Source organism: Paramacrobiotus metropolitanus, unplaced genomic scaffold (assembly GCF_019649055.1).
Source record: "Paramacrobiotus metropolitanus isolate TYO unplaced genomic scaffold, Prichtersi_v1.0 Parri_scaffold0000011, whole genome shotgun sequence".
Lineage (NCBI taxonomy): Eukaryota > Metazoa > Tardigrada > Eutardigrada > Parachela > Macrobiotidae > Paramacrobiotus > Paramacrobiotus metropolitanus.
In genome coordinates, this window is record NW_026570231.1 from 1,121,055 (window position 1) to 1,148,988 (window position 27,934).

At 40.9% G+C, this 27,934-nt stretch overlaps 7 protein-coding genes and 1 long non-coding RNA gene across 12 annotated transcripts; 4 read left to right on the forward strand and 4 right to left on the reverse strand.

The window, feature by feature from the left end:
- The first annotated feature begins 52 nt into the window (after nucleotides 1-52).
- LOC129583512 (uncharacterized) lies at nucleotides 53-3,182 on the forward strand. 2 transcript variants are annotated; one of them, XM_055475319.1, is made up of 7 exons: nucleotides 68-165; nucleotides 270-516; nucleotides 739-882; nucleotides 1,808-1,935; nucleotides 2,401-2,542; nucleotides 2,607-2,791; nucleotides 2,922-3,182. In XM_055475319.1, the coding sequence occupies exons 2-7, from the start codon at nucleotides 460-462 to the stop codon at nucleotides 2,977-2,979; spliced, it is 714 nt and encodes a 237-aa protein (XP_055331294.1). In that variant the 5' UTR covers nucleotides 68-165; nucleotides 270-459; the 3' UTR covers nucleotides 2,980-3,182. The 2 variants fall into 2 exon arrangements, with proteins under 2 accessions (XP_055331296.1, XP_055331294.1); XM_055475321.1 differs by lacking the exon at nucleotides 2,607-2,791 and having other exon boundaries at nucleotides 53-165.
- Nucleotides 3,092-9,370, reverse strand: LOC129583511 (sodium-independent sulfate anion transporter-like). Of its 2 annotated transcripts, none has more exons than XM_055475317.1 (9): nucleotides 8,729-9,370; nucleotides 7,685-8,448; nucleotides 6,954-7,012; nucleotides 6,191-6,401; nucleotides 5,671-5,872; nucleotides 5,062-5,424; nucleotides 4,755-4,996; nucleotides 4,449-4,620; nucleotides 3,092-4,195 (listed from the first exon to the last, which is right to left on the reverse strand). In XM_055475317.1, exons 2-9 carry the CDS (start codon nucleotides 8,007-8,009, stop codon nucleotides 3,499-3,501), a joined length of 2,271 nt encoding a protein of 756 aa, XP_055331292.1. In that variant the 5' UTR covers nucleotides 8,010-8,448; nucleotides 8,729-9,370; the 3' UTR covers nucleotides 3,092-3,498. The 2 variants fall into 2 exon arrangements, with proteins under 2 accessions (XP_055331292.1, XP_055331293.1); XM_055475318.1 differs by lacking the exon at nucleotides 8,729-9,370 and having other exon boundaries at nucleotides 7,685-8,121; nucleotides 8,247-8,603.
- A 7-nt stretch (nucleotides 9,371-9,377) lies between these two features.
- Nucleotides 9,378-9,854, reverse strand: LOC129583724 (eukaryotic translation initiation factor 1A, Y-chromosomal-like). Its single transcript, XM_055475657.1, has one exon. It carries the CDS (start codon nucleotides 9,852-9,854, stop codon nucleotides 9,378-9,380), a length of 477 nt encoding a protein of 158 aa, XP_055331632.1.
- Nucleotides 9,855-12,044: 2,190 nt separating this feature from the next.
- LOC129583549 (short-chain dehydrogenase/reductase family 42E member 1-like) lies at nucleotides 12,045-15,294 on the reverse strand. 2 transcript variants are annotated; one of them, XM_055475370.1, is made up of 9 exons: nucleotides 14,662-15,294; nucleotides 14,467-14,579; nucleotides 13,908-14,353; nucleotides 13,625-13,726; nucleotides 13,332-13,508; nucleotides 12,962-13,255; nucleotides 12,799-12,873; nucleotides 12,659-12,722; nucleotides 12,045-12,418 (listed from the first exon to the last, which is right to left on the reverse strand). In XM_055475370.1, exons 3-9 carry the CDS (start codon nucleotides 14,082-14,084, stop codon nucleotides 12,102-12,104), a joined length of 1,206 nt encoding a protein of 401 aa, XP_055331345.1. In that variant the 5' UTR covers nucleotides 14,085-14,353; nucleotides 14,467-14,579; nucleotides 14,662-15,294; the 3' UTR covers nucleotides 12,045-12,101. The 2 variants fall into 2 exon arrangements, with proteins under 2 accessions (XP_055331345.1, XP_055331346.1); XM_055475371.1 differs by having other exon boundaries at nucleotides 12,799-12,864; nucleotides 14,662-15,293.
- Nucleotides 14,252-16,687, forward strand: LOC129583550 (uncharacterized). 2 transcript variants are annotated; one of them, XR_008689793.1, is made up of 6 exons: nucleotides 14,252-14,367; nucleotides 14,426-14,604; nucleotides 14,847-14,965; nucleotides 15,074-15,213; nucleotides 15,315-15,717; nucleotides 16,127-16,687. It is a non-coding gene; the product is annotated as an uncharacterized LOC129583550 (long non-coding RNA). The 2 variants fall into 2 exon arrangements; XR_008689792.1 differs by having other exon boundaries at nucleotides 14,322-14,604; nucleotides 16,127-16,685.
- Nucleotides 16,688-17,378: 691 nt separating this feature from the next.
- LOC129583752 (uncharacterized) lies at nucleotides 17,379-19,890 on the forward strand. The gene is made up of 2 exons (XM_055475697.1): nucleotides 17,379-17,804; nucleotides 18,611-19,890. The coding sequence occupies exons 1-2, from the start codon at nucleotides 17,686-17,688 to the stop codon at nucleotides 19,734-19,736; spliced, it is 1,245 nt and encodes a 414-aa protein (XP_055331672.1). The 5' UTR covers nucleotides 17,379-17,685; the 3' UTR covers nucleotides 19,737-19,890.
- LOC129583754 (serine/threonine-protein phosphatase 4 catalytic subunit) lies at nucleotides 19,788-23,666 on the reverse strand. Its single transcript, XM_055475700.1, has 8 exons — nucleotides 22,979-23,666; nucleotides 22,659-22,782; nucleotides 22,438-22,590; nucleotides 22,138-22,234; nucleotides 21,966-22,042; nucleotides 20,708-20,963; nucleotides 20,377-20,440; nucleotides 19,788-20,318 (listed from the first exon to the last, which is right to left on the reverse strand). Exons 1-8 carry the CDS (start codon nucleotides 23,002-23,004, stop codon nucleotides 20,189-20,191), a joined length of 927 nt encoding a protein of 308 aa, XP_055331675.1. The 5' UTR covers nucleotides 23,005-23,666; the 3' UTR covers nucleotides 19,788-20,188.
- Nucleotides 23,667-23,674: 8 nt separating this feature from the next.
- Nucleotides 23,675-26,775, forward strand: LOC129583753 (lysine-specific demethylase 4D-like). The gene is made up of 6 exons (XM_055475698.1): nucleotides 23,675-24,260; nucleotides 24,481-24,810; nucleotides 25,000-25,237; nucleotides 25,676-25,779; nucleotides 26,053-26,190; nucleotides 26,300-26,775. The coding sequence occupies exons 1-6, from the start codon at nucleotides 24,051-24,053 to the stop codon at nucleotides 26,456-26,458; spliced, it is 1,179 nt and encodes a 392-aa protein (XP_055331673.1). The 5' UTR covers nucleotides 23,675-24,050; the 3' UTR covers nucleotides 26,459-26,775.
- The last annotated feature ends 1,159 nt before the right edge of the window (nucleotides 26,776-27,934 follow it).

Below are 27,934 nucleotides of genomic sequence, written 5' to 3' on the forward strand. Positions count from 1 at the left end.
AAAACAGTAAATATATCCTTAAACTTGCTGTATGGTCCGGCAACATTATGCACCGATGAATCTGCTGAATCGAAGAAAGTCAGTTATGCCGGAACATGATCGCCGACGAAGGAAGTACTACTCGTACTACTGTTTAATGAAGAACTTCTTCCTCAAACAATCACGGTAGTGTAATCGGGAAATCGTTCAGAACAGTCATCCATGTCTCTTGCGCCGTCTCAACGTGTGCGAAACTGCAGGGGAATGTATATATAAAGCAATTCCTCTAGTTTTAGGCACTGCAACTGTGGCCGTGTGGCGGGGAATTTTGTAAGGTCGCTTTTGAACATATATTCTTAGTGGATATTGTACTAAGTCTCTGATCCTATTGTTAGTGATTAACAAAAGAATTTTACAGTTTAGCTTAATTTACCTTAAATTCTCTTCCTCTCTCTTTCTTTTTTCTCACTGCAGAAACAAATGTTTTGTTTTGCAATGGAGCTACAAACTACAACGCATTCAATGTCCTACGGGAAGGTATGTAACTGGAGTATTAGTGCGCAAATAGATAACTTAAAATGCAATAGTTATCACTTATCAGTAACGTTTAACCGTAGGTGTTGTAGCTACGAATCAGTGCATATTCTATACATACTCTGTGTGTTTTTGTAAATTGACTGAGGCATTTGCGGAAGTATTTACAACGTTCAATAATAAAAAAATTTACTGAAATTTATGGCAGTGGTTTGCACTTTGCAGCTACTTACTTTTCTATTTTTTGGAGTACTGTGTCCGCAGTTCCTAGCCAAAGTTCTACCGGCTGCAGACAATGCTTCAGCACTGCTTCCCAATTCCCCGCTTTCAACACCAACGCAAGATATGAATGAAACAGCACTTACGCCCGTGAGTATAATACTGCTCGATACTTATCGCATATTTCCGTATTTTAAATGGCGGTTAAAGCCTTTTAGGACTTCAACAAATTCCCTTTACGAAAACCATCGTAGATTTTTGTTTCTCCGTGATATCAATATACTTGAAGCAAAGCCTTTGCACGAAACAAAACATGGTTTAAAATCCGGATTCCGGATCCAGACAGAGTTGTTTCACAAATTAAAGCACTCGAATCTCGAAGTATTGAAATCTTACGGCCCTACCTTTGACTCGGTGCATTTATTTTACTGACCGGAGCAAACGAAATTCAGACTTCCTCTCTTGTTATCTAATTTTCGGTACAGATGTTTATGTTTAGTTTAGACGTGTAGTTCCTTTCAAGTCCTGTAAACATTTTGTAAACTGTTGCCCGGTCGCGGTATTTCTTGCCCAAAACGCTGATTATGTTTTCTCAGCAAATTATTTCTGAATTCCATTTCCAGACATTTAGGTGCAGTAATTATTAATTTTATTGATTATTATTATATTTAGCGTACGAGGTCAGATTTTTCAACTTATCAAGTTGCCAGCGTGGTGCATGGGTCGTGTCCATATCCACAACAGAGCATGAATGTAAACATACCGGCAAATTAAAAAACCCTGAGCATGCGTTTTAACAACGCTAACCTTGACTCTTTTTACTGCCCTAAAGTTTAAAAGGTATAAAATGAACAACCAGTTCATTAAGAACCAATGTAACAGTAACTCCGCGTTAATCCTATATCCAGCAGTTAATTGTTTCCGTTTTGCTGTAGTTTGCGAACGGCAGGCCGATAATCGCTCTTGCACGTCACTACTGTAGCACTCAACTCGGGTTGAATTTCCTGACTATCTGCCATTCAGTTATTTCATTTTTCAATCAGTTTTCAAGCTACTTGTCCTATTTGAATTTTAGAGTTCAAATGCCACCAGAGTTCAAGTGCAACTTGTACGTTTTGAAAATCCTAATTCCTTGATGTTTGATGGACGATACTGTGATGTTGTCAGCAAATGCGATCCCCGAATCGCCGTGGATCTGGACGTGTAAGTGGATCAAAGCTCGTACTAAATGTGAACTTTGAGCGAAATAATACGGAAACCATCAAATGTTGGGTACGAGTATATATCGTATGTATTGTGAATTGTCCAAAAAGAACATTCACTTTGCGTTACGGTAAGGCAACTTCTAGCACCGGTCAGTTATCTGGTCGCGTATAAAGACATTTTCGCTCAAGCGAGCGCACAGTTAGTGCAACTTAACAGTTTTTTAACAGTTAACAGTTAGCACCCTAACTAGTTTGTTGTATAAATACATACCTATTCGGATCACTGAGTAGTGAGTACAACATAGTTTAAGTGAGATGTAATCTACCATAATACCTAAATTAAGTAGATTCAGTGCGTTTGACTGTGGTACAATAATACGGCACAATATTTTGTTTATTGGACTCTGCACTCTGCAGTATACGCAGTTCGCAACTATTGAAAATTAAAATACCTACATTGCAGGGAATCACCCTATGCAATATGGCCTGGACCACGGCATCCGGAAACATACCAGATACTTTACGAGATTAGCAATCAAGATGTCTTTAATATTGCCCAAGCTGTTTCAAAGGATTTTTGTCCCGGAAAGAAACTAGGAAATACGGTACGTAACTAATTACGTATACACCAACTCCTGCAAGCTAACAATCCACATTGTGAACCTGCAGGGAAATCTACGAGTGCAAATTGTGGATATTGACGATATTTCATCGCCTGATTTGATAAATCGGTTTGAATGCCTTTTCGAATTTAAAAAATTAGCGGAACATGCTAACGAGGAACATGCGGACATCACACCATGGAGTCGAATTAAAGAGTGTACTGCGACCTTTCTAGATCCTTCCAGTTTCAAGTAAATGAAGTACCTATAGTCACTTCCTGCAGTGCTGCGAGTCAAACTAAGCTTTTTTCTTAACATTACGTCTGCAGCTCGCTCAAACAACATACTTGCACTGAAACCTACGTATTGTTTTCCATTACAGGCTATACTACCGATACCGCATGTACAAGATTCCTCTGAACCAACATATAGTCTGCTAAACAGCATCCTGTTTGTCCAACTGTGACATTCTAGCGTTCCTTTAGCGCTCAAAGATGCACCCCTTGGTAGAACTTAATTACCTGGCATAACTTGGTTTTCAACAATGCAGTGAAAACATGTCTGATTTTGTATTACAACTCCATGACCTTTTGAGTGACACACCGGGATGTAACCCGCGGATGCAAAATAAAACGCAATCAAAAACTGAGTAATCGGTTTGAGCACCGGCAGAACGAGATATCAGCAACAATTTGCCAGAAAATACAAATCTTCAGTGTATTCATAATTTAGAACCGAATTCTGTAATAAAATGCTAAGTTCCAGAATAGCGGCTAATATCGCAAAAACCATATAGTGCGTGGTCAATGAGTCAATAACCGGTTTTGAATTTAAGAGGGAATGCCATTTTAAACAGTGTACCGCCGCGATTTGACTTAATATATGCGATGGCAACCGCATATGCGGTCACCTGATTACAAATTGGGTGGACGATTGGGTTAGTTCACGGTCAAACGAAATTATTTATTTCTCGATGTCCTCCGCAAGAAAGATGACAAAGTCGGCGAAGATTTTGGTAAATTTTGTTCGTAATCCAGCTTTTCAAGTTCGTCTTCGTCTAATAAATCCGCTTGAGACGTCGAATACGCACTCTCCGTTGCCTCCATTGATCTTATCGCCACCTCGGAAGTACTAGCCATTCGTTCAGCTGTGGACTGTGAAAAAACATCGATGGTAGAAACATCCATGCGATTTCCATCTTCAGATCTGGCATCGTTAACATTGCGGAGATCTTTTGGTAGCACAATCCGCAGAATTTCCGCTGGTGTATTGACGAAGCGGATGCTCTTGTTCCAGCGTTTACAATTCATGACCACCGATCGCAGCGCGCGCAGCGTTGTATAGTCAGATGCAGTCAAATGAATCCCGTCGAAGACGATCTCCTCCTTGATCTCCGCAATCTCCAAAAGAGTGGATGAATTATTCGTAGGCGACATAGTTACATCATTATATTCCTTAGTCACAATTTCATCCTGGAAGAAATCCTTGAGGTACTCGGCAGCAGGAAAGTAGATCGCGCCTTGAGGCGTCACGGCGACATTTATCGTGCGCTTGCCGGTTGTCGGATTTATAGGCCGCAAGCTGTACAGCGACTGCTTAAAATACGCAATAATTACAGGTCGCGCGATAGGATACAATAGCAGCAGCATTGATACCCTGCAACGCAAGAGATTCGCTGGGTTAATCACGCCTGTTCCAGTGAATTATTCCGGTTATATTCCCGTCAATTCTCATCATCGAGAACATTACACATGCAAGTATCCAAGTTCAAATTACACTCATTTTTTCTCAACATGACAAATGTCTGAATAGCTTAAGAAACGCACGTTCTTCAAAGTTTTTTTTAAAGTTTTAGCATAAAAATCAAAACAACTACTTACAGAAAAAAATGCCCATCAGCGTAACTTACCCTATTCCTGCCAAAATTCCATAGTCGACGCTGAATGTAAAACCAATAACGACGACAGTTCCAATGGCGAGAAGCTCTTTTTTGCTGATCAGCCACAAATCTTTGAAGATTTTAAATTCGAACAGGATCAAGATAGCCGCAATAATCACCGCACTTAATGCTGATTTGGGAACTGTAATTCATCGGTGTTAGTCGAACCCTCATTTTTTCTATATTTTGTGGGTAACCAAAAAGAAACCTCAAATATGCTTGTATGCTTTCTTACGAAACAAAATGTCCGCAAAACATCAAGTACGCAATCCTTACCGTACTTAAAGGCGGGAGAAATTACAGACATCGCTATTAAGACAAACGCCCCGGTCCACGTGCAACCGAATGGTGTCCGCACTCCAGATTGCGCCTTTAATGCTGATCGGGTGAAACTTCCAGTCACCGGATAAGCATGAAAGAATGAACATAACAGATTTGATAAGCCAAGAGCAAATAATTCTTGAGTAGGCTCTATGCGATATTGGAACTGGAATGCAAACGCCTTCGCAACAGCAATCCTGAAATCCAAAGGTCACCCTTACTAGTCGAAACTAACTGGACAAAACGACTTAACTTTACTTACGACTCCAGGGCACCAACCAAGACAATCATGGGAACACTTGGTAAAATTGCTGCTATACTGGCCGATGCCGAATGATTATTCCAACTGAAATCCGGTGGACCGAACTTGGGAATGGTAGCATTGACATCACTGGTTATACTTAAATATCCCTTGATCCCTAGGACAGCGGTCACGTAGTAGCTTATTCCCGTAGCCACAATAATAACTAATGCGTAACGTGTCACGCAGATGGTGCGCACGACTTCGCGAAGAATATTCCAAGTGCGTTTGGAACATCCAAAGCGTGGTCGCCTGGGCAGCTTCATTTCTTTCATCAACAAAAGGACAGTCAAGCAGATCATACCCATCAGCGTATCCCAACCACTGCAAATTTACTATCATAATAATTATTTTTATGAATTCGCTTTAGTTAAGTCGCTATTGCTTGGTAGGAAATGTCTGGTACGACTGCACGAGTAATGCAAATTAATTAACGATAGTGACCATGTATTGGAACTTCAACAAGCTAAGAATAATAATAATTATTGCAACTTTCAAGCTTTGTTTATCCTTCTACAAAAGGATTTAATTAAATTTATCGCTGACTGGTTAACTACAGTATTCGCTTACTTAATCGTTCGGATACTCATCACGTATGCCTGACTGATTTCCCACACGCTGTCTGCGGATGCTTTGTTTCCACTAGGTGTCCAAATTTTGGAGGGAAGTTTCAAGCCCGTTAGCGTTTTTATTTGTCCATATAAAATGATGAAAGCGGATGTGGTAGTAAAGCCGCTGATCACTGGAGCCGAAATGAAGTTTATCAGAAAACCTATAAAAGAGCCATGATTTATGGTAGGCTTCGGTGCAGGACATCCACAGCCAAAGTCAGTCAACCAAATACAAACAAATAAAGACGCTGCTCTGTTTAGATTGATATGATATGAATCGGGATCTTGCGCAATGACTACGAATAACCGTAGTTCATCCATTACCTACCGTACTCAGTGTTTTCACATGCGAAAACGAAGAACATGTTCCGTTACCGTATTGCTAAACAGCTGGATACTTCCTGTTATTGTTAATGTGAAAAAATCTTGCAAATGTTCGAAAGAGGCTTGCAAAAGTTCAGCTATACTAACGACCTTACCTAAGTTAAATATTCCCAAAAACAACTGGCTAACTCCGGAAAAGAAGCTGAGTATCACAGCATAATGTGCTTTGTCTTCTGGTGTGGCATCTTTAGGAAAAGCGGCAGCGGTCATCAGGGATAGCACTGCTGTTGGTCCTAAAGTGATGTCCTTTGCGGTTCCGAATAAGGTGTACATGAAACATCCCATAAAAGCAGAATACAATCCATACTGCAAAAAGATGTCCAAACGCTATCTGTAGGCTTTTGCACAACCAAAGCAAAATTATGCAAACCTCGAAGCAGGAAGCCTTGAAAGATATCTAAGCTGTTAGAAGCATTTAAACAATATGTAAACAATAACAGTCATTCTTTTAATAATTTAATTAGGATTGATACCTAAGAAAAATTCTGTGATGTGCGGCCTCGCAACGCCGGTCCAGACACAATAGACTGACGACAGTATCATGTAGAGTATGTAGTGCCCATATTGTGTCACGCTTAGCTTGATTAATTTTACATCTGCATCTTAATTTCCAAAAAAAACTACTCTGATAAAATGAATATAATAAAACTACAAAACCGTGTATCGGGCAAGATAAGTATATCAACACTTAACTTACGATGATGCCCGAACTTATCTGGCGTATACAGTAATATTACAGGCAGTAGCTAACTATTCGTTTTGACAATAAACTGCAAATCAGTCATGCGGAAAACCGGTAGAGACGTCCTGCTCGTATAAATGCTCAATCACTTCACATTATTACCCATAAATGCTAACCTCGAGAGGGACTTCCGCGATCGCTGCATACGCCAGACCTTGTGGCACCACGGTAAGGCCTGTAAAAGACAGTTTTACGAAAAAACACGATTATTATACGTATCAACCAGAGCTGGTCCGATAAGTCATCGGAGACCTCCGCTGTGTCCGATAACTCCGATAATTCCGATGTTTTCATCGGAAAAAGCGGTATCGGAAAAGTTCTGTAGCGTATCGTAGCGGATCGGAAAAATTGTTTATCGGGCGGAGCTGCAAAATCTTTAGCGTAGCGGAAATTCCACCCGATAGAAGCAAAAAAACGTAGTTCTAAAGGTTTTCGACGAACTTTTTCAGAAAAAAATGAGTCAGAAGGTGACTTTCTATGTTGGTGCCTCACTAAAAGACGTCACGAAACTGATGAAGCGCACTTTCCGCCAAAATATTAGCAGCTTATTTTTTTTAAAATCGTAAACTGAATTTTGTGAAATGCACTGGTGAATGCCGGCCTGCGCGAATTTTCACTTGAAAGTTTTGGTTTTTTTTATCGGATCATCGGATTTATCGTATCGGAGCGGTATCGTAGCGGAGGCGAAAAATTCATATCGGACCAGCTCTGGTATCAACTAACAGTAAGAAGACGTCGTTCATGTAATTGTGTATGTTACTAATCGTAAATGTTAAAGCAGCGAGAGGAAACCTGGACTGTGTTTGCATCATACATCAGATAAATAAAAACAAAATCAAACTCATACCGACGGTTAAGCCCGCAACGAGATCTCCCTTGAAATCCAGCAAACTATATTTGGGCAGCCATAAGGAAATGGGCAATCTGGAGCGCCATTTCTGCAATGTACAGCATCCGATAGCGGTCCGCTTTAGGCCGTTAGTTGTCGGATCACCGCCGGTAGTCACACAACGCTCGGTACTTTCCTCCAGTGTCCAGTCGCTGTCTTTTAAAGGATTCGAGTTGGGTATGTATCCCGCAGTAATCGCATGTCCGTCAGTTGTGGTGTTAATTCCGTTAGTTGCTGCATAATTCGGCGCGTTATCATCAGTGGTCACTTTTAACGGTTTCATTCCTTAACACGTGACGGATCTATTCAATTTTCGGACACTGATGTGATGATTAATATTGTTAATATATATAATGCGGAAAGCGATGGTGCTCTCTAGTCCATGTTTCATCAAGCTGTAATGAAATTAGTTGTTAAAGGTTTATAGAAACTAATTGAGAGTTTTAGAAATGTCAGGCGCGGCTTCGCAAAAGCTTGGAATGAATGGATTAGTTGTCGCCTTGGAGGTTTATGGACAAACCATAGTTAACGACCAATTGTGAACTCAAGAGTGTCAGCGAATTCCGCGCACATGTGGAAACAGCATGCGCCCGCTAATAACTGGTTCCATGTTCCAATAGCCAACACAGGTGTCAATAAAACTTCATAAAAAACCAAAAACGATGCCGCACAATGTGTTAGTGCCAAAACTTCATAAGGGCAGGCGTGAGTCATAACGTTTCCTGAAGCCCAGATACGAATTACAAAATAAGTAACATGCCTTAAGCGACGAGAACTCAAGAAATTCGCATTCTATCAGAAATAAGTTATCTTAGCAGACAAGTGCCAGAAGACAAAAAGAAAAGATAAAAATTATTCCTCGGTTACGAGCAGCTATATCTATACTTCTATGTGTAACAATCATGTTGTGGACTTATAGTGGTGTCGGAGCCGTACTTGGAACATTTGTTTACATTTATTCGAAACTGCTGATGATGACGAATTATTAGCGACAAAACTTACGATTCTGCAAAACACTCATTACTGTCTATTATAACACTCGTCATGCGAAATAAAATGACACTCGCGGAACACCGCGCTTAAAAATTAGGCTTGTAACTTATAGGCTCAGGTTCCGTAAACAGTTCACGGTAAACTTTCTGGTTTCTCATCGGCCACTCGATATTTGATTTAAAATGAATCGCAAATAGTGGTTATAAATTATAATAAAGAAATCAACAAACCCAAGTTGATGGTAAAAATCCGCAGTACAGCATGGCATCCTTTTAATAAAAAATGTACTATTCATTTATTGTGCCACGAGTATTCATGACAACTTCGACAAGATATGTACAGTTACTGCGAATGTTAACATCTTTCGTCTTTAATAATAAATTTAATCAGCAATACAATTTACAAAACCGAAATAATTTCTGTAAGTTACAAAACCGTTAATCTTTTCACCACCGAAAAAGGCTGGAAGAAAACTTAATCCACTGACTGTGACTGACACGAAAAGACGAACGAACGATTAGTGGGAGCGAACGATTACGCAAAGATGCTAAGTGCTAACAAGTGAAACTGAAATGGAAACACCTCGGATCTATCCCTGATCTCTACAGAGCCTCCCGGCAGAATTCCACGGTGCACCAGAGATTGTGATACTGCAATATCACACGTCGTCCACATCAACATCGCTTTTACTATCCTCGCTGTCGCTTTCACTGGCACTTCCTCCGCCAGCTGCATCGTCGAACTCAATACCGTCATTCTCCATATCCTGATCGACGAAGGTCGCCTCGTTAACTTTCGTAGACTCAGGAATTTCACCGTAGGACTTCAACAGACGTGCCTCTTCGGGAAAATACTTCATGATAACATCCGCCTTGCCGTCCTGATAATCGCGGAGACCCACCAGGATGATGTCACCTTGGTTAATCCATACCTTCTTCCGTAGTTTCCCGCGAATATGGCACAAACGCTTCGTTCCATCAAAACACACGGCCTCCACTCGTCCATTGCCTAGCATTTTGATTACTTGGGCATACTCCTGACCATCTTCTTTAAAAACCAGCTCACGCTTGTCGTTCTCATTCTCGTTTTTTCCACGTCGACGATTTTTTCCTCCTTTTCCTTTATTCTTAGGCATTGTTGATCAAAGTTATAAGAAGAATTAAAAAATAAAGGGTAACGATTTTTCGATACTTTTGAAACAACTGTCTCAATATTTATGTCTGTTTCCAGTTTCAGAAAACAAAAATAATTCAAATTGGTCACCACATCTGTCCAAGGTTCTAGCTACCGTAAGTTATAAGTACTGTACATAAAAACAATTTCTGCACTCTGCAGTCTGCGCGCTGTTTCTGGCTTGCCGTGCTATGGATTATGATGCAGTTTGTAAGACACAATATCCGTCGAGATTGCGCAAAGGCAGCATGCAACCAAATATTTCCCACGCAAAAAATCGATACTTCGTGGCTCCTGCAGGATTTGCTTCGAACCCTGCAGCTTTTTGAACAACTTTAATTCAAGAGCTCCATTTCGAATGGTATCATTGCTATGATGCTCTAAGTTTCACTCTAACCATAAGATACAATGTCATTCAAATTTATATTTGTATCCGTACTGGTCAGTAAAACAGTCCTACACATAACCAACTGAATTTTTGTATTACGCTTTTTTAAGTCTTTACAGGTTTTTTAAATTTCTAACAGTTTTTATGGCTAGCAAAAGGCAGCATTGTTTTTACGCCAAGAACTGTAGAAAAGTGACAGATTTTTTTATACAAACATAAACTGAATTTTGCGAAATAGCAAACAGCCAAAACGCAGCTTACAATTGCTAGCTAGCATCAAGGTTAATTTGCCGGCCACTGCTAACAATTTCATCGCGGTCAGCTATGGCAAATCGTTATGCAGACTTTATGGTTAGTTTTTGTGTTTACAGTTGTTTCTGCGGCAAGTTAAAAATTACTTACCCAAATTGCACTAGAAAGTAGAAACGTACAAGGAAATGCTGCTACTGTTTTTGCGAACGTTGCCGAACATAACTGGATTTGTTGATGGCACTGATTTTGTACTCCAAGTCCAGAGTATGACACTTCCGTACTAGTACGAGTATTACCGTAACGATTCATATTGTGAGTCGATAATGGAGAGAAAATGATTTGTTTACGATAAAAACATAGGTTGATCTTAAAGTTGTATATGAGAACTAAAATAATCAAATCCATTTTGCGGGCTGATAATAACGAAAAGCCCGTCACCGAACTCAAAAAAGGGTTATGAGCTTACAACCTCATCGGTCATTTAATCATAGTCTGGGCCGTCAGAATAGAAAGGAGTCAAACCAAAAAGGAAATACTGGTCGGCTAACGGGGTAGCCTGGCTTTGCCGTTGCAAATTGTTCTCGACCCGCTCAAAGTTTCCGTAGCCTTGTCTCTGAAACGCCGCAGACTCTTGATTCCAAAAATTATAGCTGGGATTTCCAGCCTGCCGACCGAAAGGGGCATTCTGGTGGCCTTCCCAAGAGTTGTACATGGCGTGAGATAATCCAATACACATAGCGGTGCTAAGTAAAACCACCCAAGTTCCACGCATCTCCTACAGTTTTCGTTTCAGTATAATACTTGAACGATCACAAAAGAGGTCACACAAGCAACGACTAGATTATACTGTAACTTCTAGGGTATACGTAAAACGGAACAGCGCTTTTGCATGCTCGTTGTGCCACACGCAAGTGTACGATTCGTGTTTTGTAAATTGCGTAGTAACTAATCAGAACTACATGTAGGTAAAAGCAATATGTGTAATACATCCTCTGGCTTTTGAAACTACAGGAACCCTTGGACCGCTAACAAAGAAATTTTTTAAGGAGTTATCAAAGAAGATTTGCGAATGTAGCGGTAACCCACGGTTGGGAGAGTTTTTGCGCCAGAGAATCAGTACTGATACAACGAGGAAGTGCAGTGGCTGTCCTCGAAACTTTTAACGACATGAGAGATAACGAGGATGATGTGTTTTTAGCTTTTAGATTGGCTGGTCGGGAATGATTAGTGCCTGATGTTGTTTTTCTTGGCAGCTTTGCTGTGATTTTGTTAACAATGAATTAAATGAAATGAGCTATATGTGTTGTAACAGTACTATTGTAATGCTTATTGTCAGAAGTTGAGAGCTACAGCATACGTACGATTTTTGTCGAGGGTTAAATTTAGTAATAATTCCAAGTACCAATGTTCGTATTTCTGGAGTTATCTCCTATTTCTAGAGGTATCATCTGTAAATCCGTTGCTGTTCGTACAGCAGATGACTAGAAATAGGGAAATCGAGACGAAGCTAAATAAGTTGATGTCTTTAACACTAGAGTGGTAGTTACAGAATCATCGTCAGAATTCAGACTACTGTACGAGTACAAAATTAAAAAATAAAATAACTATTAAGCCTAAAATAAATATCACAAAAAAGTGAATCAAGGAGGCGTGCGTGGAAAAACGTTTTTTCTGTCTACCTGCTAACAGAAATTTGTTAACAGTCTCCGTTAAATCGTTTGGAGGTGTTCTTGGTTCGTAGCCTAAATCCTTCCGCGCTCGCTCGATGCTAAAGAAATGGGTCACACCCGTCTTGAACACCTCTGTGCGCGTCAGCAAGGGCAAATATTGGTCAAGGCGGTGCTGAGTAAAAAACCAGAACCCGGAGACACATTCCGAAATACGAGCTGCAAAAGGGTACCCCGTTTATAGTGTGCACACTGAATCGGAATAGTTAATACCAATAAATTAGGTACCAGTAAATTGCAAAAGCACACGACATTGACCGCCATCTGAACTAAGCTCGTGAGCCATTATTAACTGTTATGCCAAACTATCCACACTCCTTAAAAGACGATATTAATTATGTCACTAAATCACGACTGCAAAATTGTGTACAATACAGAACACACAAACAGTTTGCTTACCAAAGGCAAAAATTATTCCCAAAGGCAATCGCACGGACGGAAACGAATATCCAAGCCCTTCGATCTACAGTACAAACAGCGAATACATAAGACAACTGCGACAAACAAACAGGATGCACGAAACATCACTTGATACTGACCAAAGGTCGAAAAAACTGGAAGTTACTGATCGGTTGTCCATCGCTGATAAAGTAACTATTTCCACCCTGAAAAATCTGATGCGAGTAGTGCGATAAAAGTGCTCCAATCTTCGTTTCTATCAGTATACTTTTCGTAAAAAACTGATCCTACTGTACTGCTTACAGCAACAAATTCCGTATCCGTCTTCAGTGCTTCCGCTGCTTTGGTATGCGCCTGGACCACATTATCGATGTGAACGAAATCCACTATCGCTTCTCCGTAAAGAAATTTGATCCACCCCCTTTCCAAATAGTCGACAATTCGCGGTAAATGCCGCTCTTCTCCTGGTCCATAAATTCCTGCCAACCGAAGACAGCAAGTGCGTAGTATTGTCTGGCCATCGCGACACAACTTCCGGTCGGCCATAAGCACTAGCTGTTCGCTAACTGACTTGGTCAATGCATAATGATCCGGATGCTGAAATAAAAGAAACCACGGTACTCAAATTAAAAATAAAATAATCATTTAAGCAGCACCCCTCATGCCATCATACCAGGTGCAAGGGCAAAAACGGCTGTGTTGCTTCGTCCCCGTTGATAATTTCTTGTCCACCGAATACTGTGTTATAGGTTGAAGTATATACCAAGCTTCCAACGTTTGCTTTTACGATGGCAGCAAGGACATTTTTGATTCCTCCAACATTGACTTCTTCTATCAGACGTTTATTTAACTACGAAAATCCAGAATCACTGGTACCCGACCGTACACCTGTTGCTCCAAAAAGCAGGCAAGATAAGATTCTGCACAGAGTGATTGATGGAACACTTAACAGTTATCAGTTAATACCATCTCCTTTCCGGACATTCCGTATGATGCAACGTGGAAAACCGTGTCCGGCTTCCAGAATATTAAACATTTTTCCAGCTCGCCAGCGTTTCGAACGTCAATCTGTCAGTAGAGGGAAATGTGTGAACTATGAAAGGATGTGGACGTCATGTGGTGCACTAAGTTACGGGTTAGTATACGTACACTTTAGCATACGAGTTTACAAGTGAACAGAAAAATAAAAAAGCACAGTCCGTTTTCCATTACGTATTGCACAAGCAGCAAGCAAGCACGGTAAACAAACCTTTATAAATTTAATTTGACCACTAATCGTGCAGTCCTGATGTTGGGAGAAATTTATGTCGACTGCCACAACAAGACACCTTGGATCGCTTGAAACCAGACTTTGAGCAATGTTCCATCCAACGTATCCACCTCCGCCAATAATTGCATAGCATTGGGTTTCTTTTTTAAATGACATTTTCCAAGAATGGCAGAACGTAATCGAAGCAATTTTTGGGAGTATGTACAGTATTATTTTGTGAGTATGAATTGTATGACCAACATAAAACAAGCTTATTCCGTAAACAAGTAAAACTTCTAAGGCATTCGTACTTACAGAAAGTGAGTGACTGAAAAAGGAATGAAATCCATAAGTATTCCGCAACCATGCCGCAACTGTGCAGGCTGCCTCCCGGAGTGTATGAAAGGTTTCGCCGTTTTGTATCGTAGTGCGAAGGCTTTCGTCCACTACATAATTAAAAGTAAAAATTAATTTTCATTAACAATTTTGTATTATTATAATATTATTATTTCTAATAGGGTGGTATTTGGTAAGGGTGGTATTTGGTAAGCGTTCGTACGATAGAGTCACCCGTTCCTGTGGAGTCGATGCCGCAGCCCTTTTCGACAGCGCCAGCTATCCCCATGAACAGGTCGCTCGAATTGAGCGAGGAAATTTTAGTGCACTTGTGACCTGTATTCAAGAAAACCATATTATGGTAAGTTAAAGTACATCGATTATAATTATAAGTTTATAACACAGGTTTCATTCGAACGGTTGATTTTGTATGGCAGTGCAATGTCCCGAACGGTGAATTTAGTCCCGAGTTGGGGCAGAAGCTGAAAACAAATGTTTGAATTTTTATTTATGGCATCCTACTCGGAATAGTCTATCATCATTCCATTGTGCAGTCAACTTCCGTGGTCTGTACAATTATTTACAGCATGCTTTCATTTTCAGACTGCAAACGCGAAAGAACCCGATGTTGGCAGTGGATCCGCATGATATCAACATCGCCGACGTCAAGGGATTTGTTTTGGATAAATTGCAAATAGCAAATTGCAAAGGTGTTAATCTAGGTTAGTGCAGGAATTAATTAAACTTACTACCGTTTCTGGAAAAATTTAAATTTTTCTAAAGATTTGAGATTTTTCGGAGAGTGTTATTTCGATTAAGGATGATTTCAGAAAGTTTACTGTGCTACGGGGAAGGAGACGGAATCGGATCCGAATGGGATGGAAGTGTTAATCCCACGTGCTTATAGCATTGGTGGCCGCGCGTAATGTTTCTGGTGGATCTGTCATTGAGCACCATGGCCCCTTCGCAAGTAAGAGAAACACGGAAAGGGAACGTTGGGTAAACGGTTAAGGGCGACCTCACATGTTGTTTTACACTTTTTGTATGGTTAAATGCTTATTTTTGTTATAGTGATAATCCCTCGGTTGCCAGCGTTCTGCCTGCGCTGGAGACTAAAGGCGTCATTCCAGAGAAACGTTCGGTTCAATTCGTTCCAGAACAAGAGGTTGCGACGGGTGCCAGTGAATCTTTTACGGTTAGCCAAACAATTTGATCAGATAGCACAGTTGTCAGTGGAAACCAGAAGGTAAACAGTTACATTCGAGCATGCCAACGGGAAATCGCAGACGGCTGTTGTCGAGGATTGATCCTGAGTGATCCTGGAAGGAATACTTTACCGTTATTGTCTATCCATGGATTTCCGCATCTGTGGATGTTATAGTGCATTTTGCGCCTGGCTGATGATATGGACTTGCCACTTGCCCCATTCTTGCGGGAACGGCGATATGCCTTTGATATCGGCAATAATATAACGGTAACTAATTCGTGAAATTATGTTTATATCTGTAGCTTCGTTTAAGTGATAACGGGGTTCATCAGTTTGTGGCTTCGGTTTGTACCGAATATACAGACTTTGTATGTGTAAGTGCGGGCTCACAAAAAACTTACCGGCCGTATGCATATATCAGAAGTGTGTGCAGTTCTGCTGGTCTCCTTACGCTCCTTATTTCGTGGTGATCGTGTTCTGATTGCCGTGAAGGTAAAGTAAGGATACATCATTTTCCGAATATTTCCTCACGGCAGCTCAAGAGCGTGAGCGTCATGCTTTAGTAAATCGGTACATTACGTTAATGTTTGAGAAGCGAAACGCATTGCTTCTCGTTTGCATTCGAAAGAAAATGCCATAGCTGAAGAATAGTAATTATGTAATTTTATTTCAGCAGAGTTTGCCGGTTTCTTGGAGTGGAATTCCCGCATTTTCTACTGCTACTGTATTGTTTAAATCCAAAACCCTTGGGGATCGTGTTTGCAGATTCCGACTGGAATATTACGTTCTGCCTTCTGGCGACAAGGCTACGATCTAGCCCAATATCATGTGTATTTCAAGGGACTTTGGAAAACGTTGCTGAAACTTAATGCGTGCCACCTTTCAGACATCCTTCTATTACAGTAAATCATTTAAATGCAAATGCATTCTGGTAATTATTCAGCTAGATTTCTTTAATGAATGATTGCTCTGCTTACCATAAATGTTGAGTGTGTATATAGTGGTATGTGGGTATTACTTGCCGCGTTAACTGCTGAAAACTGATTTGTTGTGATATGTCGAGTGATTTGATGAAAGTGATTGTCATCATGCATAACCTCGCGTAAAATGCAGTTTTCTTCTCCATATACTGTTTGTCTTTCAGTTAGTTACCATCACCAGTGTCGTTGGTGACTTACAAGTTGCCACCGGATTTTGGTAATGTCCATAATCATACTGCAAACCATTTTTTTTGTTTTTGAAACTGATATGGTAAGGAAGTCTCATAACAGTCGCGCGTGTCGCTCTGGTTGGATTCATTGCGAACTTTGATGTTGCTTAATCACCGTATCAAATTATGAAAAGATGAGCATTAATATCAACATTGTGACTGCACGTCAACATAAATATAATCAGTTACTCAACAATTTCCGATTGAGCAAACAGTAAAGCTTTACATTGGTCTGTATGAATGGACGAACAATAGGTCAGGAAATTCAGTGGAGAGGATTCAGCTGTCGGCCGGCCGACAACGATGTCGTACGGGCGATTTAGTATCACCGGTCATGTACTGTAAGGGGGGATCCATAAATTACGTACGCAGCGAACCAGGGAGGGACGGGTCCAAAAAATGTGACAAGCTGTGACGGCCCCCGGCGAACCTAGGGGGAGGGGTGGTCAGCTCCATGTATTATGATTGAGCGAACCAGGGGGGAGGGGTCAAGCAAACGTGACGGACCGCTACGAAGGGGGAGGGAGGGGGTAAAAAGTCGTGGTTTTCTGCGTACGTAATTTATGGATGCCCCCTAAGGCACCTCCCAGGGTATTTTCTGATCGACGATGATCGAACAAAATCGGTTTGTGCATCGCTATCCAGCAGATGAAGACACCGGGCCAGTGATCAACTGTTTTTTGACAATCTTCAACAGCACGTACATGCTAACACCCTCCCTAATCATACAGATTGTCTTTTGCTCTCACAGACTTACCGATTTTTATTGTATATTTATGATAACGAGCCGACTAATAACCTGCACGGCATCAAGATAATAATATATAAACTAGACCGGATCGGCAAACTGTTCTTTTATAACGGTAAACAAACATCTTACGTTAGCTGCTGTGGTCAGTTGCCACTGCGAGGCACCGTTGATTGTTAGCTAAACTTGTTTAATTTCTCGGCACCCGGGATCGACCGTTACGCAGAAATTTTTGAATTCGTCCTTTAATTCGAAATCTCACAGTTTCAATTTGTGGATGCAAGTTTTATTCCATAAAATGGGATTCAGAATAAATTCTGTCGTGCCTGTAATGGCGTTATTAGCGCGCTTGAGTGCCGCCCAGATTTATGGCGGTGGTAGCCTTCTTGGTCAGGGGTAAGTGTTAATGCTTATATCGCCCCCAAAACGGCCGACAATATTAGGAAACTGGAACTAAGCATCTAGAAATTTGAAAGGAATTTCGGCCACCAAGGTTTCGTTTTAAATCTGGAATCGTGCCACGGTCTGCATCCGCCGGCATTCTTCATCTTAGTCTTCTGGCTGTAGTGATCTGACGATGAGATCTCTATTCTACCTATACATACGGTTTTGCTTACGATTAGGTTATAGCACTTATAAAATTAAATAATAATAATATTTATTTTGCACTTACGCTATAACACGTTCGTGATTTAACTAAAGTCATCGCGATCGACTATTGTACAGAGGCAACTACATTAAATACAGATGTTCTGAAATCTGAGCTTTCCAGAAAGACCTTTTAGCGTACATTACTATTTACTGGTATTTGCCAGCGTAGAGCTGCAGTAGATGTGCCAGCTATTGCCTATTGGGATAGTAAACATGAGCTCACCAGTCAGTGAGTGCTCAGTATTGACAAATGATTGGTCATTCTTACCCACTTATCAGCGTAAAAAACTGGAAGTTAGTTAAGCGATAAACTTTACATTTAGATCTAATAATATAGTTAGTATATTATAGTATCTGTCTCAGTTTGCTTCGTTTAGTGCGTTATACATACTGGTATGTGGGCAAAACGAAAAAAACCAACGGTAGAATGTAGAAGCCATCGTATTAGTGCAAGTTTTGCAAATCCAAGACATTATTATAGTAGGTGTGCATCTTACGATTAGGTAACTGGTAGCTTTCACGATAATAATTTTGGATTGCTGATGGTATAGATATGGAGCTGGTGTTTCTGGAGGATACGGAGGAGGCGGAGTTTCTGGAGGATATGGAGGAGGCACCGGCAGTGGATTATACAGCGGAGCCATTTCAACATACGGTAACCGTGGTACTGGTTACGGTAACACTGGCTATGGGGGCAACACTGGGTACGCCAGTACCGGTTACGGAGGCAACACTGGTTATGGCAGCACAGGCTATGGAAACACTGGTTACGGAAATACCGGCTACGGCAACACCGGTGGACTGAGTATTTCATACACGTCCGGACTGAACAACGGATTGTATGGTAACAGCTACGGATCATCAGGTTTGGGAAGTGGTGGATATTCCGGTGGTAATAACTACGGTCTGGGCACGGGACTGAGTTCATATGGATCAACATACGCCAACACTGGTCTTGGAGCGGGTTACGGATCCGGGTTGTCCAGCGGGTACGGTTCATCGGGTTTGGGATCCAGCTACGGTCTGTCCGGTATTGGTAGTGGATATGGAACCGGCAGTGGATACGGCACCAGCGGTCTAGGTGGCGGTTACGGCAGCGGCTACAACTCGGGTATGCAATACGGCAGTGGACTGGGCAGCGGCTATGGCACGACCACATCGTACGGCACCAGCTCCGGGCTCGGTAACTCATACAGCGGACTGGGCAGCGGATTATACGGCGGTGGTGTGAGCAGCTATGGGTCAAACGGCGGATACGGAAACAGTGGCGGATATGGCAACACCGGTTACGGTATGGGAAGCAACTATGGATCAACCTATGGCAGCGGTTACAACGGACTGGGGAGCGGTCTCAATAGCTACAGCTCCGGGTATGGAATGGGTGCAGGTCTGGGCAGCTCGTACGGTTCTCAAATTGGACTGGGATCGGGCTACGGACAGGGATATAACTCCGGATACGGCGCTGGTTTGGGAACGTCGGGTTACGGGTCATACGGCTCCGGACTTACTGGGGGATATGGAATGAGCCGAGGCTACGGAAATCAGGGATATAGCGGATACAACCAAGGGATGCTGGGTGGATATGCCCAACAGCAGCAGATTTATGCCGCACAACCCATAAGCGGTAATACTTATGGATCGTCCGTAGGTCTGCCCTCGCAGTATGGAAAGAAATAAATTAACCTTTTCCAAGCAGTGCGACAAAGCATTTTTCTAATTTTGCCACATTGATCTACACATTTTTATTTGAACAATTTTTGTTCCTTTGTATTACTACATGATACAGCAGTCGGTAAAAATTCCTTTTCCACAATAAAAGCACAAGACTCGTTCCTCAGTAAAGTGCTTACTGGCTATCTACTGATGATATTCTGCACAATCTTGAAATTCAAAAAACAGCACAGCTTTTCATGCACCACTTGGGTGACCACTGACCACAAATTTACGGTCTGCAGATAATATCAAACTACAAAAATTCTGTTGATTAAAAAACAGTTCATACTGAAACATATCAGAAGTCTAAGGAAAAACCCGCAAAAGGCATGCAGCAATAAATAGGAATAGAGCCTCGAAAGCGTCGTGTGAATCCGCAACACTGTTTAAAACGAACCTCAGAAACAAACAAAATATCACAGAAAGTATTCTGGTTGTGGCTTTTTCGTAGGTCCACTACGGAGATCATGGGCGGCTGCTTCGAAGATAATAAAGTTCCTCCCAAGTTTGTCGTTCAGTTCAAGAATAGCAGCAACATTTCCACACCTAAACCAAAGATCGGTGAAATTTCCACTCACCACTTATTACCATACTTATTTCTTACCGATAGCAGTAGTTCGGTGCTGACCAGACAGTAAGCACAGTTTCGTTGAAATGCCACTTGTAACCTAAAAGCACTTCTCCGTGATCACGCCGCATAGAAAAGTAACTGTAAGTCTGTTGTTTCCGTAAATAACATGCTTACAAAAATATTTTTAGAAGGTAATAAGGTGATATTCCACAACAGAAACACGATGTACGTATACAAAAACCATATACGAAATACAATAATATAATATCATATCTTATCCGTGTAATATATGTACGAGTTATACGTATATTATATCGTATTTATATCTATATTATCATATAGATATACGAAGTACATATCGTACCTTCCATTACAAGCTGATGCGCACGGCAAATGAGTTCCACATTATTAGCTTCGTTGAAAGTCTGCGCTACGTCAGATCCAAACAGATATCCCGCGCCTCGCGGACTGATGCCCCAACCTTCGTTATTGTCTTCTGGGTCCGACCACAGTAAATCACACATCGGTCCGTCATGAGGAACTTCCTGTTTCCGGTCGATCATGCGAATCTGATCCAAGGTCTGAATCGAGGGCGACAACCCACCGTGCACACAGAAAATCTACAAAATTCAATATTATGGTTTCTCAGCCATTCTTTCATCGGTGACTTATTAAAAAACATGAACTTAAAATTTCGTATCAGAATGTCAGAAAGATGTTAAAAAAACTTAATGCTAAATGCTAAACGGAAGAAAGACGGCCGGACGGAAGTTATAACAAAATAAGCACTCTAATTGGAACATCCTGACTTAAGGGAAGTGGCCCGGTACATGGTACCAAATTCGTGTACATGCACGAAATCTTCCACTTTCGCGCACTCCCAAACCCTTTTTTCTCTTGTTTTATGACAATCTGTAGTCAAATGATTCGTATACACAGGCCTGAAAACCGTTTGCGCGCGCAACATCCGGTTCGCGAGTTATGGCTGTTAGAAAATTCCAAAAAGTTTAAATGCATTCAGGTGTACCAAAAGTCTCATTATGGACCGATCTCTTTCAGATTTTGCACGTAAATGCACATAACCACGAAGAACGTTTTTACACCGATCCACTGTTCTAGCATGTTTTTCAAATTTTAAAATGAATTTCAAAAATTTTAAAATTCATTTTAAAATTTGAAAAAAATTGTGGAAGTCTGGATCGGTGTAAAAACGATCTTCATGGCCATGTGCATTTACATGCAAAATTTGAAGGAGATCGGTCCATAATGAGACTTTTGGTACACCTGAAAGCATTTAAACTATTGGGAATTTTCTTACAGCCATAACTCCCGAACCGGATGTTGCGCGCGCAAACGGTTTTCAGGCCTGTGTATACAAATCATTTGACTACAGAATGTCATAAAACTAGAGAAAAAACGGTTTGGGAGTGCGCGAAAGTGAAAGATTTCGTGCATGTACATGAATTTGGTACCATGTACCGGGCCACTTCCCTTAAAGATACCGATCTCATTAAATAAGACAGTCAAAAAAAGCTTTTCAGCCACAGCGAATTAGTAAATTCTCCATTGTCTATGGTTTTAACCAAATAAAAACTTGTACATGCAAAAATAAAAAACCATACCTTTCCGTCGATAAGCGCTGCCAGGCTAAGATAATCGAATATTTCTGTGCAGTATCTCCACACATTTACTCCGCCATCTACAACATATTGAGTCACTATCAAATGAATTACCAGCAACAACACCAAACCATAACAATTCATCAAAAATCCAAATCAAATCAGTTATTCTTACATTTGCGAATGCACTCGTCATAAAATCCATACACTTGTGTGATCTGCCTCGATTCGTGGTTTCCTCTTATCAGAGTGATTCTGTCTGGATACCGCACCTGTTGAAACACCGCCACTAATCACATCAAAATTAACAGCTCCTAAACCATTACAAAACTCAAAACTTAAGCACCAAACGAACGCACATTCTTTCCAAGACATTGAGTCACAAACCTCAACATGTACTACAATTTTCAGCTGGTGCAGAAATACAGTATGTTCCAACGCGCAATCCCAGGGAAATTTAATCATTTGTACTTACTTTGTAGGCCAGGAGAAGGAGGAATGTTTCCACGGAATAATACCCACGATCCACGAAGTCGCCCATGAATAAATAATTTGTGTCCGGAACGTCGCCCCCCATTTTGAATAACTCTTTAAGATCGTAGAACTGGCCGTGAATGTCCCCACATATCTAACAGAAAAGTTGAGACAAAATGAAAATCAATACGAACAAAATGTCAAGCCCATAAAATCATTTACTGTAACAGGCGCATCCACTCGCTGTACATTGCCCTCTTCCACGAGAATCTCGCGCGCCTTGGCGCACAGGGCCTTCACTTCAGCTTCCGAAATAGGCTCACATTGTCGCAACATTTCGATCTGCCTGAAAATACAAAATCTTCATGTAGATTGTGCGCGCTTGATCACCCGAGCAGCGAGCTCTTCAAATGTAGAAATTTCTATTGCATGTATCATTTACATCAGCGTACTACAGGTGATGTACACAGCAAAACTAACAACATATCCGTCCTATCACCAAATCAAATTTATGCAAATTCATTATTCACGACTTCACTTACCTATCGAGATCGTGATGCCCTGCCATCTTTATAGCAAAAGATCCGAAGTTTTATAAAAGAAACAAAATTATCCACGACAAGCACAATTTATTCACAAAGAAGCACCAAAGAACTGGAAGACTGTCCAGACATGCAGTCCAGTTAAATGTGTTAATGCAAACAGATCACTATCCCACTTCAGCAATGTACAATTAGTCAATATTCGATACGGATACTCCAATTGTCAGTACGTAGGTCCACCACACCAGGTAGATAAGCTCCCATGCACACTTCGAAGACTTTTTGCAAACAAATCTCGACAAGGCTGAAAATGTCTTAACGGGAGAGAGCGTAAATGAATCCCGAACGCTGTACTCCTCCAACACTTTGAGGACTGAACGTAACAGAATTCCTTATAATACTAATAACAGCAACTTTTTAAAATATTATTATATGGTTTTCACTTTTCAGATTCAGATTAGTCCTACAGTAAAAAAAGTATAGGCAAAAAGGTTTTTCGAAACAGTACTTAACGTAGTCGCGCACCGTTTTGGGTTGCGAGTGACTATGGCACCTTGAACGACACAAAAAGGAAACGTACTCTATCTTTGTTAGTTTTGTACCCGTTCGATAAAAAGTGACATCACTCACATCACTGACATCAGCGATTGTTTTCGTCATGGTTTAATAACTTTAGCAATCACAATAATTACTCAGCAATGTCTGCAAGCGCAGGGTCGTTAATTGCCTACTCTATTGTTTTAACTTTTACGCGAAGTATTCTGGTATCGTGGTACGTTGCCAAGGCTTGAGCGACTGTCTACCGTGTTCTGGCTGTGCCAACCGGCCTGCTTTTCGTACACCGTGCAGTGATCGAGATACAATAGAAATAAGTCATACGACTTTCGAATTTTTTAAAGCGTTCGTCGGATTCCCTTTGAGTTCTTTGTAGGCTTTTGCCTGAGGAATTTTTTGCACATTTTCCTTAGGCTTAGTGAATCAATCTTTTGAAAGCCATAGCTTCTGTTTGAATTTAGACGTTCGGTCGCTTCTTGTTTCAGTTCTAGTTTTACAGAACGCTCGTGCGCTTAGAATGTCTCGGACCCGTTCTAAACGGTCCAAGCGAAAGGTCCCTCTGGATGCTGAGGATGAAGACTCGTCCTCGCGTGTCAAATCCTCGAAAGTTCTCCGGATTGAAGAAGCCCCTATTTTTGAGCCCACCTGGGAGGAATTTCAGGACATGCCATGTTTTCTCCATAGAGAGGATGTGAAAGAGGCAGGGATGCGCTGTGGGATAATTAAGGTAAGTATGAAGTATTTGGCCCTTTCGTCATGAATGCTTGATGAATTCTAGATGATTTAGTCTTTATGCACTATTTCACTGTTTCACAGTCTTGCGATATTATGGTGTGTTAATTTCAATTGCTCTCTAGCGTACTCCCTCTGATGTCTCGTCTTGTTTCGTTATGTAGTTTACAATATATTATTTTGCTGTGTAGCAGTGTCGATTCTCTAATTGCCAGATTGTATGTCCTCCGACATGGCAACCGGTAGACAATTCGGCAGTTCAGCGGTTGACGTCAGTTCCTGTCGTGACGCAGACATTTGAGCAGAAATGTGATGGATGTTATTATTTCTATCGAGATGAACCTGAGGAAATAAATCTGGGTGTGTGGGGCAGACGAGTTGCGGAGAACGACGAAGTAATAGATGAAGAATGGCGAGACATCTGCAAGGGAAAAACGAAGTCTGCATTCTCCGACAAGACGGAGAAGTACTGGTCCACACTGCTGAGCCAGAGAGCTCAATATGCCGCGGATGTTTCTGGATCGCTCATGAGAAAGGAGCTTGAGGTTCATATTCATTTTTCAGTGCGCCTGTTCCAGGAGAAACACACACTGAATTTAAGAAATGACGATAACTTATTGAACGTCTTTGTTAATGTTTCGGGTTTTGGGCGAAGGGTTCTTAGTATTCTAAGAAATATACAGCATTTTGTATTGTTTGTTGTCTTCTGTCTTGCTTTATGGTTTGTTTTGCAGCACTGGAATCTTGGAAGCGGTAACTTACATTGCCTCACGCAGAACCTGGGTCGCGAAGAGCGAAACATTCCTGGGGTGACGTCACCTTATTTGTATTTTGGAGCATTCGGGACAACGTTTGGGTATCACACGGAAGATGCGGATCTCTATTCAATTAACTATCTAGTTGAAGGCTCCCCAAAGGAATGGACCGCGGTTCCCGCGGCATATGGTGAAAAATTGGAGAACGTGGTTAAAAGTAAGATTAAGTAGATAAGATATCGGGCCCCTACTAAGATAGTTATTGGGAATGATAGACTATCAGTAAAGTAGTTTTGAGAATTTTCTAAATTTGCCTGACAATAACACTGACTAGATCAAACTGTTAACCTGTATGGCTGTGAATCGAAAATGTTTGTTCCATAAATCCAGAAAAAGGGAAAGCATTTCACTACACGTTTAGTGCTTCCATGGCACAGATATTTGACGCCTTCGTACGAAGGATCAACATGCGTGTCTTTTAAATGTAGGCGTTCATCCGAATTTAGACCTGTTTGAATGGTTATAGCTTACACATGTAAGCTAGCGATAGTTCGGGATACAGGTTAAAATTAGTCAGTTTTGCACTTGTGTTTCGAAAAACCATTGCTGTTTGTTAACTTAACTAAGTCGGAAATTATGATTCGATGTTTTTTAGAACTCTTCCAGTACGGACCGGACAAATGTCCAGCTTTTATGCGTGAAAAGTCTCATGTGATACGACCGGATGTCCTCTTGAAGGAAGGAGTTCCTGTCTATCGGGTTAGTTGTATACTATCAGTAGCATTCATTATTCGGAACGGCAGGAGTATTTTACCGGTTAGGGACATGTTGTGCTTAAAACTTTGTTGAAACGCGTAAATGGATAAAGATTTCATCGCCAAATTGCTCGTATTCTGGATTTGTATATAGTCGTACAGGCTAATGTAGGGAAGAAGTTATGATTAACACATTTTTAACATTAATTTCTAACTGTTGTCCGGTTATGGCATCTGTCATATGATTATTTTCGTGTTTAATTACTCGTTTGTTCAGGCGAGCCAAGGAAAGCATCAGATTATTGTTACCTTTCCTTACGCATATCATGGCGGCTTCAACAGCGGCGACAATGTGGCGGAAGCAAGAAATGTGGCGTTGTCAGACTGGATTCCGTACGGCCTGGCGGCTCGTTCGGTATGTGCAACATAAAGAAACCAAGTATCTAAGATCAGTAATTTCATATTTTAAGAGCTCATGGCGGTGTGCTTAGTGCTTACTTCAGAAGTCATGTATATTTTTGTAGTGCACATGTGGGAAATGTACGTATCCCAACCCAATGCCGAAGACATTGGTTGAGAAAATTGCTCGTAAAACTGATCATCCGGAGTATTACAAGTACAAGGAATTCGGTAAGAAGTTTGCAGACGGAGCACCATATCCCCATCCAAACCAGAAGTCTTAGGACTTCTTCGGATTTTTCTTTTAAGTTTAATGATTTGCGTTTTCGCACATATTTCTTTGGTTCTTGCCAGTTGCTGACATTTTGTACAGATTTGTATTTCAGTTATTTTTTTGTCTGGAATCGTAATTTATGGAACTTAAGTTAAGCAGGAAAGGAGATTTTTTGTTATTGTTCCGGCGGTGCATCGATGGACGCTTTTGTTTTAGTCAAAACTTTTACCAGAGTCTAGTGGTTAGGAAAATGTATTTTGTTCCGGATTTAATATTGTGTCATCTGATTAGATCGGTGCTTTGTATGTGCGGCGAATTGTATTAAATGCATTTAATATTATGTGATGGGCTCAGATGGAGTTACTCAAACCTCAGTTTCGATACTGCTCTGTGATAACCAATAATTTCATGAAGCCATGACCGATACTGCATAAAATTTCTAATGAAATTCTGGAAGGTAATGAGATTCTTGGTGAATTTAGTGGGCATTTCGACAAGGTTGTGTAATTGTCTGAGAAAAAGTGCAGGTGAAGATTTAGTGGAATGCTTTGATATTAATGATTACGGTGCACGTGTTGCGGTTTCTTACATCAGCGGAAGTACAGCTTGAGATTGTAGTAGCATCACAAAAGACCAAGAGAACTTTAGTTGGCCGTAAGGACAATAAGGATTAATTGTCCTTAATTAAGGCAGGACATCGTGAGAGATCTCCATTTCATGATGCACGTGGACTTACATGATTGTCTTTTCATCGCTGGTCAGCTGTGATGGAAAACCTTTTATCACAGTAGCTCATATTATTGTATTACCTACCGGTGGTCATCAAACAATATAAATGTAGCGAATAAACATAGCAATTAAGAACATGGTGTGAAAATGTCAAACTCCAATTGTTAGCGGGAAGTTTAGTGGGATGGCAGAACGTGAAAGCGATATATTGTGCCCACTGGAACAATTAGCGTATTAACAAAAGCACCGGTCAGTATGAGGCAGGGCATGATTGTGTAAAGCAATCCAGGCAGTTCTGATTAGCCGGTATGATGCTCTTTTGATTGCCGTAATATAACAAACTAAGAGCGCACGGAGAACTGTTCTGCTTCGCGGCTGCTTTGCACAAATTATACAACTGATTAGCAGCTGACAATAGCGTTGAGGTAGGGATACCTAATAATTCGCACCGATATAATCTGCAGTACTTCTAGTGTTAAAAGTGTAAAAACTGTAGACCTTCAACTTGTAAGTATGGTATGTTCATTTTAGAAACACGTGCGGCATTCATATGTTTTAAATTTTTGGGTTTTTGTTACTTATTGGCTAGTTTCTGGGTCAATTAAAGTTAAAGAGATGGACTGCCAAGTATAGCGCGTAATCTGTAGAATATTAATTTGAACTCGTTAGATCATAGTCGTACTTTGTACAGAATTTTTAGCTGCATTTCGGTAGCTTGTTCTGATGTAGAGCTGTATTTTCGGTTGAAAGTGCGCAT

What these genes read in the sequence shown, in the direction of transcription:
- LOC129583512 (XM_055475319.1), top strand. Translation starts at nt 460, where the DNA reads ATGTTTTGTTTTGCAATGGAGCTACAAACTACAACGCATTCAATGTCC. An exon ending in GAAAGAAACTAGGAAATACG is followed by an intron (nt 2,543 to 2,606) that starts GTACGTAACTAA and finishes GTGAACCTGCAG; the next exon opens with GGAAATCTACGAGTGCAAAT. An exon ending in CTAGATCCTTCCAGTTTCAA is followed by an intron (nt 2,792 to 2,921) that starts GTAAATGAAGTA and finishes TTTCCATTACAG; the next exon opens with GCTATACTACCGATACCGCA.
- LOC129583511 (XM_055475317.1), bottom strand. Translation starts at nt 8,009, where the DNA reads ATGAAACCGTTAAAAGTGACCACTGATGATAACGCGCCGAATTATGCA. An exon ending in TCGCGGAAGTCCCTCTCGAG is followed by an intron (nt 6,402 to 6,953) that starts GTTAGCATTTAT and finishes ATCTTTTTGCAG; the next exon opens with TATGGATTGTATTCTGCTTT. An exon ending in TTTGGGAATATTTAACTTAG is followed by an intron (nt 5,873 to 6,190) that starts GTAAGGTCGTTA and finishes GCTCTTTTATAG; the next exon opens with GTTTTCTGATAAACTTCATT.
- LOC129583724 (XM_055475657.1), bottom strand. Translation starts at nt 9,854, where the DNA reads ATGCCTAAGAATAAAGGAAAAGGAGGAAAAAATCGTCGACGTGGAAAA.
- LOC129583549 (XM_055475370.1), bottom strand. Translation starts at nt 14,084, where the DNA reads ATGTCATTTAAAAAAGAAACCCAATGCTATGCAATTATTGGCGGAGGT. An exon ending in GAATGTCCGGAAAGGAGATG is followed by an intron (nt 13,509 to 13,624) that starts GTATTAACTGAT and finishes GGATTTTCGTAG; the next exon opens with TTAAATAAACGTCTGATAGA. An exon ending in TCCAGTTTTTTCGACCTTTG is followed by an intron (nt 12,723 to 12,798) that starts GTCAGTATCAAG and finishes TTTGTACTGTAG; the next exon opens with ATCGAAGGGCTTGGATATTC.
- LOC129583752 (XM_055475697.1), top strand. Translation starts at nt 17,686, where the DNA reads ATGCAAGTTTTATTCCATAAAATGGGATTCAGAATAAATTCTGTCGTG. An exon ending in GGTAGCCTTCTTGGTCAGGG is followed by an intron (nt 17,805 to 18,610) that starts GTAAGTGTTAAT and finishes CTGATGGTATAG; the next exon opens with ATATGGAGCTGGTGTTTCTG.
- LOC129583754 (XM_055475700.1), bottom strand. Translation starts at nt 23,004, where the DNA reads ATGGCAGGGCATCACGATCTCGATAG. An exon ending in CAGCGCTTATCGACGGAAAG is followed by an intron (nt 20,964 to 21,965) that starts GTATGGTTTTTT and finishes TGAATTTTGTAG; the next exon opens with ATTTTCTGTGTGCACGGTGG. An exon ending in GCACCGAACTACTGCTATCG is followed by an intron (nt 20,319 to 20,376) that starts GTAAGAAATAAG and finishes TCTTTGGTTTAG; the next exon opens with GTGTGGAAATGTTGCTGCTA.
- LOC129583753 (XM_055475698.1), top strand. Translation starts at nt 24,051, where the DNA reads ATGTCTCGGACCCGTTCTAAACGGTCCAAGCGAAAGGTCCCTCTGGAT. An exon ending in TGCGCTGTGGGATAATTAAG is followed by an intron (nt 24,261 to 24,480) that starts GTAAGTATGAAG and finishes TCTAATTGCCAG; the next exon opens with ATTGTATGTCCTCCGACATG. An exon ending in ACGGCCTGGCGGCTCGTTCG is followed by an intron (nt 26,191 to 26,299) that starts GTATGTGCAACA and finishes ATATTTTTGTAG; the next exon opens with TGCACATGTGGGAAATGTAC.